Consider the following 12,119-nt stretch of genomic DNA (forward strand, 5'->3'; position numbering starts at 1 on the left):
TTATGTACACGCTTATATATATACTTATTTAAGATTTTTTATAAAATTTGAAAAAATTTACATAACATTAAATACAACATATACACCACCATAAAAATAATAGGTAGCTCAAATTTCAATAATAATTTAGTTATTTTTCAAAAAATTAAAATGAGGTTAAAGATAGTAAAACTTATGAGTTGTGATCTCCTTAAATTTTGAAAAAAAAATACTATCACCAGAGAAATTTTGAAAACTTATGGTAGAATTTTTTAAACTATTTTAGAGTTATAATTGAAATTTTGATCAAATTTAAATTTAAAAGTCATAACTATTTGAAGAAATATGTAATTTTATTTATTTAATTTTTTAGAAAAGCAATTTGTTTATAAAAATAAATGCTAAATCTCATATGAATACACGGTAATACTTTTTTAAAACAAAAAATTGATCATTTTATTTTTTATACTAGGAGAAAAATGAGATATTCTAGAGACTTTTTTCTTCCCAAAAGAAACTAAATACCTATGATGAACGCTTTCAAGAAACTAAAGAGTTGATGTGTATATCCATTGATTATTTTTTTCATATTATTTTTATTAATTATTTCTATATATTAACGTGTGGAAGATAATAGAAGAAAAAAGAAGTACAAAAATCAAGAAAAAAAATGTACGAAATTTGACAACATATTAATGACATTATATACGGGTAGTCTTATTAATCTTATTTTTATTTCGATTAACTAGCTATTGTTATTAGAGAAATGTTAAAGGTACTGGGGTCCAGTATCTTCTTATGTCAATATTGTTATTGTTCTAATTAAGTATTAGGTCCCATATAATTTAATATGATAGTTTTTAAAGAGTATCGCTAGTCAATCGCAACACGACATGTCGAGAAAAATGTAAGTAATAGCAATGTTCTTGTTATCATTAATTGGTTAACTTATCATTTTCTTTGTATTTAAGATAATCAACGTGAAAGTCAAACCAGAAGACAGACTGCGGATTTTGACCGATGTGGCCTTTCAAGAAACGTCGTCGTTTTAGATTTGATTAGCTACCCTGTCTTCTTCACAATTTCATGCTATAAAAGCTTCGACAACACAGCTTCTTCTTAAAGCAAAACCCAAAAGAAGAACAATACAATAACGAACAATAGCTCTTCTCTTAACCCAAAAAATCCTAACTTTAAAGAAAAAGAATTACTTCTGAGATCTCATTCTTTCATCAATGGCTTCTTTTTTTCGTTCTCTTCTCTTCCCAATTTTCATTTCTTCTATTATCTTGCTGAGCCACTCGGTTAACTGCGACCATGGTAAGTTAATTACTTTTCTTCTATTAATGGGTTTATCAAGAACAGAATTTTCCCTTAATTGTTATGTATTGTGCTTTGTTTTGTGTAAAGCTTGCTTTCATTTTGAGTTGAATGAGTATATGCTCGAGCAATAAGAATCAAGAATGTTGACATTTATGTGTGTGTTTGGGTTTCTGTATTGTAAGTTTGATGTTATGGTTGAAATCATATTGGGATTAGATCTGAGTAGGGAATTGATCTGGGTATGGCTTATTAAATTTAATTAGGGGAAGAAACAGAGGTATTATCTTAAGATGTGTACAATACTAGCATAGATCTGCTAATTTGCAAATGCAAGCAATAAGGTCTTTTACTTTGCATGAATCAAGTTCATTCTGAAATTTACAAGCTAATTTTAGAAGAATTTGGTGCTTCAGGGAAAGTAGATTAAATGAACTTTTATTGTTTTCTCTTACTGTAGTTAGGCTATGATCACCATCTTACTGTTTACTAGATCTGTATTTGGTGTTATGTCAATTTTTCTAACTTAGTTTTCCAAATGCTGGTGAAAATTAGAGGTTTGTCACCTCAAAACTGGATTGGGATTAAGTTGAAAGAGAAGAAAATTATTTATGTGATAATAGGAACTGTAGAGCCATTCTCATGTTGAACCAAATTCTGTTGAAGCATTTCTATCCTATGCTGTCCATGTATTCATTGATTCCCTTCTCAAACAATATTACATACAGAGAAGAACCAGCTCCAAACTAAATAAGTTAGCTTTTTATATATATATATAAATTCCTCATCCTGACCTGCCTGGTAATATGCTAGTTTTAAGATTGGAGGAAAACCTTTTTCTGATCTTTCTTTTTGTTCTTTCTTGGGGTTGGGGTGGAGATTGTTATAGGAATTATCTATTTTTCTGCTCAGGAAACCTGGGATTTTGAACAACTATTATGGAACAAAAAGAAAAAGTAGGGATCCATAACTTTGAAATCTTTTAAAGGACATAGAAATTCACATTGAAATCAAATCATTTAATTATAACGATTAGGTTTATTGCATGGTTCAACTATTTAGGGTTGCTAAGGTTTTGTTTCTCAGTTGCTTTGGTGCAAATGTTTCATTGATTTGTGTATAGAAAAAGTATATATATTAGTAGATCTAACAAAACATTAATTATTTTTGTGGTACAAAAGATATATCAAATTCATTTTCTGCAACTGGCACTTCAGGAATAAGTTTGACCGGAGTTATGTTTTTTATCCTAAAGTTTAGTTGCATGACTTCGTTCAAGGCTATAACCTTTTTAGATTTATCTTATCCTTTGAGGTTTTCATTTTGGCACTCGGATATTTTTGCTGTTTTCCAGGAGACAAGGAAGATCATCTTCTTCAAAGCATCAACGAATATCGTGCTTCCTTAAACTTGACAGCTTTAGTGAAGAATGACAACGCAGAGTGTCTTGCCGATGAACTTTCTGAACAGTTCCAGAATCGACCCTGCACAAACGCAACAGGCGCCAACACTGTGCCAGGAACTGAACCCCAGTTCGCTAACTATCCAAATATCTTAACCAAATGCCGTTTGAACGTGTCCAACACCAGGGATGGGGCTGTTTTGCCTGCCTGTGTTCCCAACTTGGATTCAAGTCTCGTCCTCACCAACTTCACACGTTCCCAGTACTCAAATTACCTTAACGACACCAAGTTTTCAGGCATTGGAATCGGTTCTGAAGACAACTGGATCATTGTTGTTCTGACCACAAACACAGCTGAGGGAAGCTTCGTGCCTGCCCAGACATCACTCGATACAGGCAATTCAATCAACATAGCCAACTTTGTTCCCAAGATTTATCACTTTGTGTTTTTGTTTATTGCATCTATCTTACTGCTATAAATTGAGAGCACATCCATACACCTTTAATTTGTTTCCTTAAACACGATTTTCCTTCTTTTCTCTGGATGAAGGCGAACACACCATGTTTGAATAATCTGTTTTGATTTCACACTGCTGATTTAATTGATTCCTGTATGAACATATATATGCTTTAAATTTGATTTCTCATAAATATCAAAATGTGTTAGCAATATAGTCAAATGGAGTATCCCTCCACTGTTTTCGTGCAGATACTGATGAGGAAGATCTTCTTCTTAGAGGCATTAACTCTGACCGAGCTGCACAAAACTTAACTCAACTGTTAGAGAATGACAGAGCCGAGTGCTTTGCTGGAGAATTCGCAGACCGGTTCCAGGATCAACCTTGCACAAACACCACAGGCTCTGTCCTTGCACCAGGCACTGAGCCTCAATTCCGTCTCTCCAGTTACCCAATGCTTTTAGCCAAATGCAACTTGATCGTTTCCAACACAACCGACGGCTTTGTATTGCCTGTTTGCATTCCTAGATCAGTACCGACCCTCGCCCTCTCTGACCTCAAGCGTTCCCAATACGGGAAATATCTCAATGACAGCTCGTTCACCGTGGCTGGAATTGGCTCTGAAGATGATTGGTTCGTTGTTGTTCTAACCTCGAACACTGTGGTAGGAAACCCTGCTGTACCTGTTGGCCGAACACCGGGAGCCACTGCTCCCGGTGCCACTGCTCCCAACCCACTCAACAGAGGCAGTTCAGTCAACACCATTGATTCAACAAATTTTGCAGCTCCCAAAATTAGCTTCACTTACTACTCCCTATTCTTCCTCATTGCTTCCGCTCTATTCCTATAAACACGTCCATATATACACATATACACACAAATATAGCTACACATACACACGCATATTTAGTTATATATAATATGTAGACGTACACACACACCCCCTTTTTGTTTGCATTTTTCATCATTTTTAGATAAATTATTAAGAAGAAAATAAAAGGCCATGACGTTAGGCAAGCTCGTTGCAACTTCAAACACAGCTATTGATGATATAGATAGTGAATATTTCTTCACCATTGAAGTGGACATGTATCTTGTTGCGGCCATGGCGATACATATCTATATATACAAGAGTGTCTAGTGATTATTAATTTTTTTTGTATTTATTTTTAGTTATGCAATAAAGAGTTGAGGGTATACGTATCTCGTTTTCCCTTAGATGTTGTTAAATTAGTATGTGAAATAAAAGTGTGTTGTATTACATGATGTACTTTAGAAAATTATTTCTTGTGAATAAAAAATCATTATATTTATTTCTTTATATATAAAGTAAATAATATTTTGGAATCAGTATTTTGTAAAAATTAGCAATTTAATCTGATGGTAAATTAAATTTTGTATTTTTTAAAATAGTATTATGTACTAATTTTTTGTCAAAATAAAAATTTATAATAAATTATGTGGTTTTAATAAAATACACACTTGGTATTCTTTGTTTTAGATTATAATCAATTAGTACCTTTTATCTATGGGGATTTCTATTTGCACTCCATTAAATTATAAATACACTTTATTATTAAAAAAAAAATATAAACTTAAATAATTTTTAAAAATTACTCTTAATATTTTTTTAGCAAAAAAAAAAAAAGAAAAATTCACATGATTTTATGTTAATTTTAATATTTATTTTAATTTTATTTTTCATAATTTTTTCTAACTCATGTATATATATATATTTTTTTTTTCTAAAAAAATTTCATATAATTTTTTATTTTAATTTTTCTCATAATATTTAAAATATAATTTTATTTTATTTGATAGGTATATTTTTTAAGAATATAAATTAGAAGAAAAAAATTAAAAAAAATTAGTACAATTAAAAATATAAATTATATATAAAATTAAAATTATTAAAATAGAGTGTCTTTAGAAATTTTTGGAGTGTAAATAAAATTTTTCTTATTTATAAACACTATTACTTTAGTACCCTCAAATAAGTAAAATTTTAATATTCCCAAACAACTCCATTATTATTATTATTATTATTATTATTATTATTATTATTATTATTATTATAATAATTAAAATAGAGTAGTTTGGGAATATTAAAATTTTACATTATTGAGATAGTTTTTGTATATCAAGGGTACTGATTATTTATTATCTAAAACAGAAGATATCAAGTTTGCATTTTAATAAAAACAGGTACCAAATGAGTATTTATTTTATTCAATACTATATTTAAGTTCTATGATAAATTCATGGTTAATTAGTAATTTTTTCCTTTGAACTTTGACATGTACTAAATCGTGCCCCTGAACTTTTTTGGCCGTTAAAAATTCCTCCCAAACTATTGAGATTGTTAAATTTAAGGACTTTTGTCTAATTTTACTAAAAAAATTCTAACATGGATGAAAGTTCAAGTGACATGATTTAGTACATATCAAAGTTTGAGGGGCATAATTTGGTAAAAATCAAAGTCTAAGGAGCATGGTTTAGTACATAAACAATCACTGAAACAGTAAAATTAAATGAAATTAGACAAAAGTCCTTAAATTTAACAATCTCAATAGTTCGGGGGGAATTTTTAACGGCCAAAAAAGTGCAGGGGGCACGATTTAGTACATGTCAAAGTTCAGGAAGAAAAATTACTAATTAGCCTAAAATCATATATTATTATTATAATATTTTTTAATATGTCGTGACGTACTTTTTAAACTTGTCGCGTGTGTTTTTTACTTTTTAGGTTAATCTATCCATGATTACGTGTTATGTCTTTCGTGTCGTGAGTAAAAATATATTTTTCGTGTCGTGTTATGCTAATTTGTGGCATCATTCCATGTCGTATTTAAGTCTATATTTTTTTGTGCCCAGTCGTACTCGTAACTTCTGGGCTCGTGCCGGTTTGTCAAAAAACCAAACCCGAATTTGCAGCACTAGGTGAGAATGGTTGACCGAGCCTTCCTTTGTTTTAAATAGGACACACGAACAACAGACCGAAACTTGAGCCCAAATTCTCAATAAAGAAAAAGAAAAAAACCTTGAGCCCAAATAGGCTCTCCCGATAAACAGAAACTGAAACCATAATCTCCATAGTCATTTCACTTTAATAAATAAATAAATAAATAAAAGAGAACCCACACGAGTTGAATATATTTTGCTTCTCTTTTAAAACTTTCTATTTTGTATTTTTTATTCTGCATTATTCTGTTTGAAACAAAAACAAACAGCTAACTGCATAAAAAGAAGCGGTTGTTGAGGAAATTCAAACAATGTTTTACAAAAAACTAGACAAAGTTGGAAACATGGTGCATGACTCGTCTCCCATTAGCAACGATGAGGTAAGAACTAGTTTAGCTTTTTTAAACCAATCTTGTTTAAAGCACAGGCAAACATTAGAGGTGACTGGGTCAAAGCTAAGAAACCATGTTGAGCTAATTGAACTAACTGAAATAGCAGATACTAACTCCTATAAAATTTGAGTTGTTGTTTAGTCTTTTTCATGGCTACTCTGGTATTTGATTAATTATCAAATAACATATAATGTGCTCGGTATGATGATGAGCTCTACAAGGTAACAATCTTTAGGCATTTTTTCTTTGAACACCCACAAATCCCCCAAGCTTAAAACTAGGGCTACCCGTTTGAACCCTGCAATATTTGGGGAGCAAGAAATGATAGCAATTGCTATGTAGGTACACCTAGGAGGGACAATCATTAACTTAGCTTAGTTTTAACAGAAATAACCATGGTCTGATTAATCAATTTGGTACAGCTAAATCCATCATCTGAGGGGGAATAGAAATATCTCATAGCCACATCTGAACACGCATTGAGTGCTTATCATCAAGATGACTGGATTCACCCCAAGAAATCACCTATTAGGTGAGAAGAAAGAATTTTAATCTGTTTGCAAGATATGGAGTTTAATAAATAGTGGGAAATCCCTTTCGTTTAGAGATTAGTATAGACTTTATTTCATAAGATAATCCAAACATGTATGGAACAAGTTACTACTTAAGGAGGAAATGCACAAAGTTAATGCTTGTTGATTTTTTCCATTATTACTTTGCCATTTGTTGGGTAAGACTAATTGACAATCCAACAAAGGTCTATGGCATCCTGTTAATGGGAGGCATCTGAATGTTGTTACTACGAGACTAATAAAGCCCCAACGTACTAGATGCTACTTTAACAAGAGTATCCAAATAAGGACATTAAAATATCAAGGAAAAATAAATCTTGTTCTGTACTCCCTTGTTACGATACTAGCATTTAACCTTCCGCGTCCATAACTGATTATTTCGTTTGCCACATGAATCCTCCAAATGTGGACAACTCTGATGGAGCTCTTTGCGATGAAGGCTGGGCTTTCACTGAATTCAAGTAGATTTTAGTCTAACAGGGGTGACAAATACATACCTTTTAAGTGCAATTAGTAGAATCCATGTGGTCCTCGTTATCTTTTCTTTTATCATCAAATGCAAAGCTGAGCTTAGCACAGTCTTTACTATCTGAGCTTGTAATCCTTTGAAGAAACCCAGAGGGCCTTCTCTTTTCCAAATGGCAAATAGTGCACCTGAAATTGTCTTTTGGGATTTCTTGTCAGCTTCACTTTTCCCAAATTCATCCGAATCGGCAGCTTGAATCATTACCTTGCATCTGTCCCAAATTGTATAGCAATTTTACTATATGTAAATCTTCTGCTATTATTGCCAAAAAAATATAGTAAATGGAACAACAAATCTTTAAATCCTTATGCAAACTATAAAAATAATGAAATCATGGAATTATTTTCTTTGTAATAAGATGATAACCTTGGATTATGACGGGTTATATTAAGAAAGACCAAGTTTCTTTCTCTTTTTATCCATTTCCAATTTGGGATTCAATTTTTTTAGTCTATTCCATTTAGTTCACAATTTTCTTGATAATGATTAATTGAGTAGTTCATTCACCTGATAGCTGGGTATGTCAATATGGTAGCAACACACTTTGAGACAGCACCCAACATGAAAGCAGAAAAGGCAGAAAGAGCTTCTGGGGTCGATGCTTTACCAGTTTTACTACCCAGCTTTCCCTTCAACAGTCTTTGTTTCAGCTGATCAAACACAGTGTACTGTACCATAGGAATTCAGTTTCAATACAATTTAAGTTGTTCTTCTCTAGCAATTTTTTTTTACTTTTGTACAACTAGGAAAAATGAGACCTGCAGGTGGCATTTAGCATACTTTTTTTTTTTTGTTTGTGATTAAGGCATTTAGCAATTAGCATACTTACAGATAGGTCATTGACACTCCACCGAAATACGGAAGAAAATTGATTTTCTCGACTACAATCTAAGATAAGAATTAACAAATCCTGTAGTGCATGTCTATGTACAAGAATGAAAAAGGTACCTGAATAGAAGGGTTGGCTGTCAAAAGAAGAGAGATGCCAAGACCATCAAATGCCTCCCTCCAAGTGCTCTTTGAAAGAGTTCTCCAAAGTCCCTCTGCTTTTCCAAACTCACTTGTTTGCATCTTTGAAGATGCTGTATCCAAAGGCTGCAAATGAACAATCAGAGATACCAATGTCAACTTTTAAGAATCAAAATACGTTTTATAAATCATGCTTGTGTATGTTGATACAAGGATTTAAGTGAAAATTTCCTTTCGATGGCATCTGAATAAGAAATATTCCTAGAAAGATTTGTGTCACTCAGCTTGACGTAAAAAATTGGAATGGTGAGCAAAGCTCAAGCCAAATCAATGGCAAACAAGGGGAAAACTACTAATTGGGAGACACACTCAACTTTACTATTCAATCTTCAATAATATCCATTACAATCCTACTCATAAGCTTATATAGCCCACTAATAAATATGACATCATAATAGAAATAACATAAAATAAACCACATAAATGAAATAAGCAACTAGCCTAACAAATTATAGTATATTCATGACTATTCTCCTTCATCACTACCTCACAGAACTAAAGAAAGCTTTAACAAATAGCAGTGATTAAATTCTTTTATCAGTTTTCTCATGCTATTTACTATCATTGTAAATGTTCCATATCTGGACATCTACCTATGATTGAATCATCTGACCTGTATCACTAAGACTGTGCAAGCCCCAGCAGCTGCAGCAACAAGCAAATTTGCTTTAGCCCCAATATTTGTATTTCCACTTTTTTTCAAGTACAACCTCTTAAAGAAACCGTATCCATAGAAGTAGATAAACTGTGAAATGTAGGATTGCAGATTCTTTGTTCCGAGGCCCTGGTACAGCGAAAACACTTGGCGGGTAGAAATCGCTTCCCACAAAACATCAGAAATATTCCTGCAAAAACCAATATGCCTCTTGCTTATGCATAAATTTACTAGTCATAAATAAAATATCTTTTTAGTTTTGTATCACTATCACCTAAAACAGTTGTTTCAAACCTTTGAGCTATATCCAAGTTAACTATGAAAGCAAAAAGTTATGTCAAGCCTTTTCATCACGAGATACAGAAGCATCATCTCTCATAGTTCTAAATTACAAACAAAAACCGCAGACTAACATTTCCTTTTCGAAAATCTATACACTGCCATTGTATTAATCTACAATATTGAAGTTTCAGAGCAGATTATCCTCTTCACTCTACAATGAAGAGCAGTTATACATAACAATTCCAAGACATCAAAATTCAGCCCAATAAAATGACTCAGCGAAAATCTTAGAGTCATAGCATTTGCATACAGATAAAAATCTCAGCTTTTACAAAACCCACGCCCAAATATAAGCAAGCACGAAATTGAATTTTGTAAGGCAAAGATAATGGGCTCAAATCAAATTCAATTTTCACCTGTACTTTTGCTGATGCTTAGCTCGGACTTCAGCTTGATATTTAGTCTTACATGTATCAAGTGGGTACAATACAGTTGTGCTAACCAAAGCTCCAATAGCTCCTGAAGTTGCCTCTGCAATGGATTCCAGATCCAGCTCCATCTCCCTCCTCTTGTAATCAACTTACAAGCCTTTATCTGTACAAACTGAGAATTGGGTTTTTAAGGGAATAAGAAGAAAAAGAAAAAGGGTGAGTTATCCATGGAAGTAGTCAGATTTTGGAAAGTTGGTAGTGGCCATTAAAGGTACAAAAACTGATAGTGACGCAGATACTGATAATTTTGGTGCATCTTTTTGGGAATTGAAACGTGAATGAAGAGGCTTCTTCTTTTGTTGGAATAAACTCACAAACACAATATTTTTTAGAGCTTTTTACACTTGGTGTCCTTTTTTGTCCTTTTTTTACTTTTCTGTCAATGCTGGGTTATTTAAACTTTTATACAAGTTTTATTTTTCAATTTTACATTTTCAAAAGTTTCATAATTACAAATATACCTATCTCTATGCTTATGTCATGGTTTTCTCTCTTCTTACACTCCACCACTTCCATAACTCCTCCTTTCTTTTTTTTCTTTTTTTATTTTAATTTTCTGTTTCTCTTTCCTTGGTTCTTCATTACCACAACCCACGATCATCCCGTCCAAAGCCCTAACCCACGATTTTTCAACCTCTCATCTATGTCACTATCTCCATTATCTTCCATAAGCTCTGTAAGTTGTTCCTCCCACATTGTCTTCTCTTCTTCTATAAATGGCCACCACTAAGTCGGGTTCGAAGTTACCTTCCCCAGCTAAAAAAATTTCTAAAATTTCTAAGAAACCTCCTACAAATTCATCTAAAGTTGATCCTAAGATGAGTTTGAAGCGCATTGCGAAGAAAGGAATGAGTGATGTTGCAGAGCCATCTGGTTCTAAGAAAAGACCTATTCCAAATAAGATTGAGTCTCGCAAGACAAAGAGAGCAAAATCTTCGAAATCTGCCAAGAATGTAAGTTGGGTTATGTTGTTTTTCAATTTTTGTTTAGTTTTTTTCTGGTTGTTGTGTTTTTTCATATGATGTTTTGTGTTTTAAATTTTTTTCCCCTTCTTGTTTTAGGTTATATCTTATTTTGATTTTGAGGATGAAGTGCATGATGGGGAAGTGAAGCCTAAAGTTAAATTCAAGGTATTGTTACCTTGAATTTTCTCATTATCTTAAGTTTAAAATTTTTAATCACCCTTTGTTTTCTTTTTGTTAATGTTTTACCTGTTTATAATGACGATTTTATGTTTTGTCTCATTTTTTTTTTTTTGTATTTCTTTTATGTCTTTTTTGTTGATGTTGTTTTTGTATTGTTCTTTAGTGTTTTTTGGTTTTTTTTTTGTGCTATTAAACAGTTTATAGCATTATTAGTTTTTCAGTAACTTATGACCTTGTTATGAACATTTGTTTAACTGTTTGTTTTCAGTTATTTTTAGGTTGTTTAATTTAATTTCTTAGTTGACAATTACTATTTTAATTTTATTTTCTGCATATTGTTGTTAATATATTCCTTTGAAGTTGCTCATCTTTTAGGATGAGCATATTGGAGTTGTTTTTTAAATGTTGTTTTTTGGTTTTTTCCTGGTTGCTTATTTTTTGTTTTGCATTTTAGTTGTTGCTTGCAATGTATTTATTTATAGTTGTTCAAATTTGTTGCTTATGTTTTTTTTTTCCCTCTTTCAGGTCCATGCTAAGAGCTCAGAAAAGTATGAAGACTTTGACTTACCCAAAAAAAAAATCCTTCTAAGGTGTCTTTTTTTTGTGTTTTTTTATAGTACATTTCTGTTTTTCCCTTTTCTATTGTTTCATGTCATTTGTCAGTGATGATAATCATTTTTGTGTTGTCGACTTCTTTTTCTTCTTCCTGGTTGTTTTCAAGCTGTTGTACCATTTCTGCAACCACAAGCTTTGCGTAGTCAGTGAAGTCAAAATATTCATTTACTCCTGTAGTTTTTTTTTGTGTTGTTTTTTGGTTGTTGGATGGTTGTCTCTGATGTCACAGTCCCTGTCTCTAGAAAAAATGTATCATCTTGAATTGTGTGTGCAAATAGTTGTTGCTTGGAAG

At 32.1% G+C, this 12,119-nt stretch overlaps 2 protein-coding genes across 2 annotated transcripts; one reads left to right on the forward strand and one right to left on the reverse strand.

Moving 5' to 3' along the window:
* The first annotated feature begins 848 nt into the window (after positions 1-848).
* LOC115722147 (uncharacterized) lies at positions 849-4,480 on the forward strand. Its single transcript, XM_030651277.2, has 3 exons — positions 849-1,299; positions 2,654-3,097; positions 3,411-4,480. The coding sequence occupies exons 1-3, from the start codon at positions 1,215-1,217 to the stop codon at positions 4,007-4,009; spliced, it is 1,128 nt and encodes a 375-aa protein (XP_030507137.2). The 5' UTR covers positions 849-1,214; the 3' UTR covers positions 4,010-4,480.
* A 2,708-nt stretch (positions 4,481-7,188) lies between these two features.
* Positions 7,189-10,405, reverse strand: LOC115723201 (peroxisomal adenine nucleotide carrier 1). Its single transcript, XM_030652636.2, has 5 exons — positions 9,993-10,405; positions 9,253-9,484; positions 8,559-8,705; positions 8,118-8,278; positions 7,189-7,821 (listed from the first exon to the last, which is right to left on the reverse strand). Exons 1-5 carry the CDS (start codon positions 10,133-10,135, stop codon positions 7,542-7,544), a joined length of 963 nt encoding a protein of 320 aa, XP_030508496.2. The 5' UTR covers positions 10,136-10,405; the 3' UTR covers positions 7,189-7,541.
* Between the last annotated feature and the right edge of the window lie 1,714 nt (positions 10,406-12,119).

This window comes from Cannabis sativa, chromosome 9 (assembly GCF_029168945.1).
Source record: "Cannabis sativa cultivar Pink pepper isolate KNU-18-1 chromosome 9, ASM2916894v1, whole genome shotgun sequence".
Classification (NCBI taxonomy): Eukaryota; Viridiplantae; Streptophyta; class Magnoliopsida; order Rosales; family Cannabaceae; genus Cannabis; species Cannabis sativa.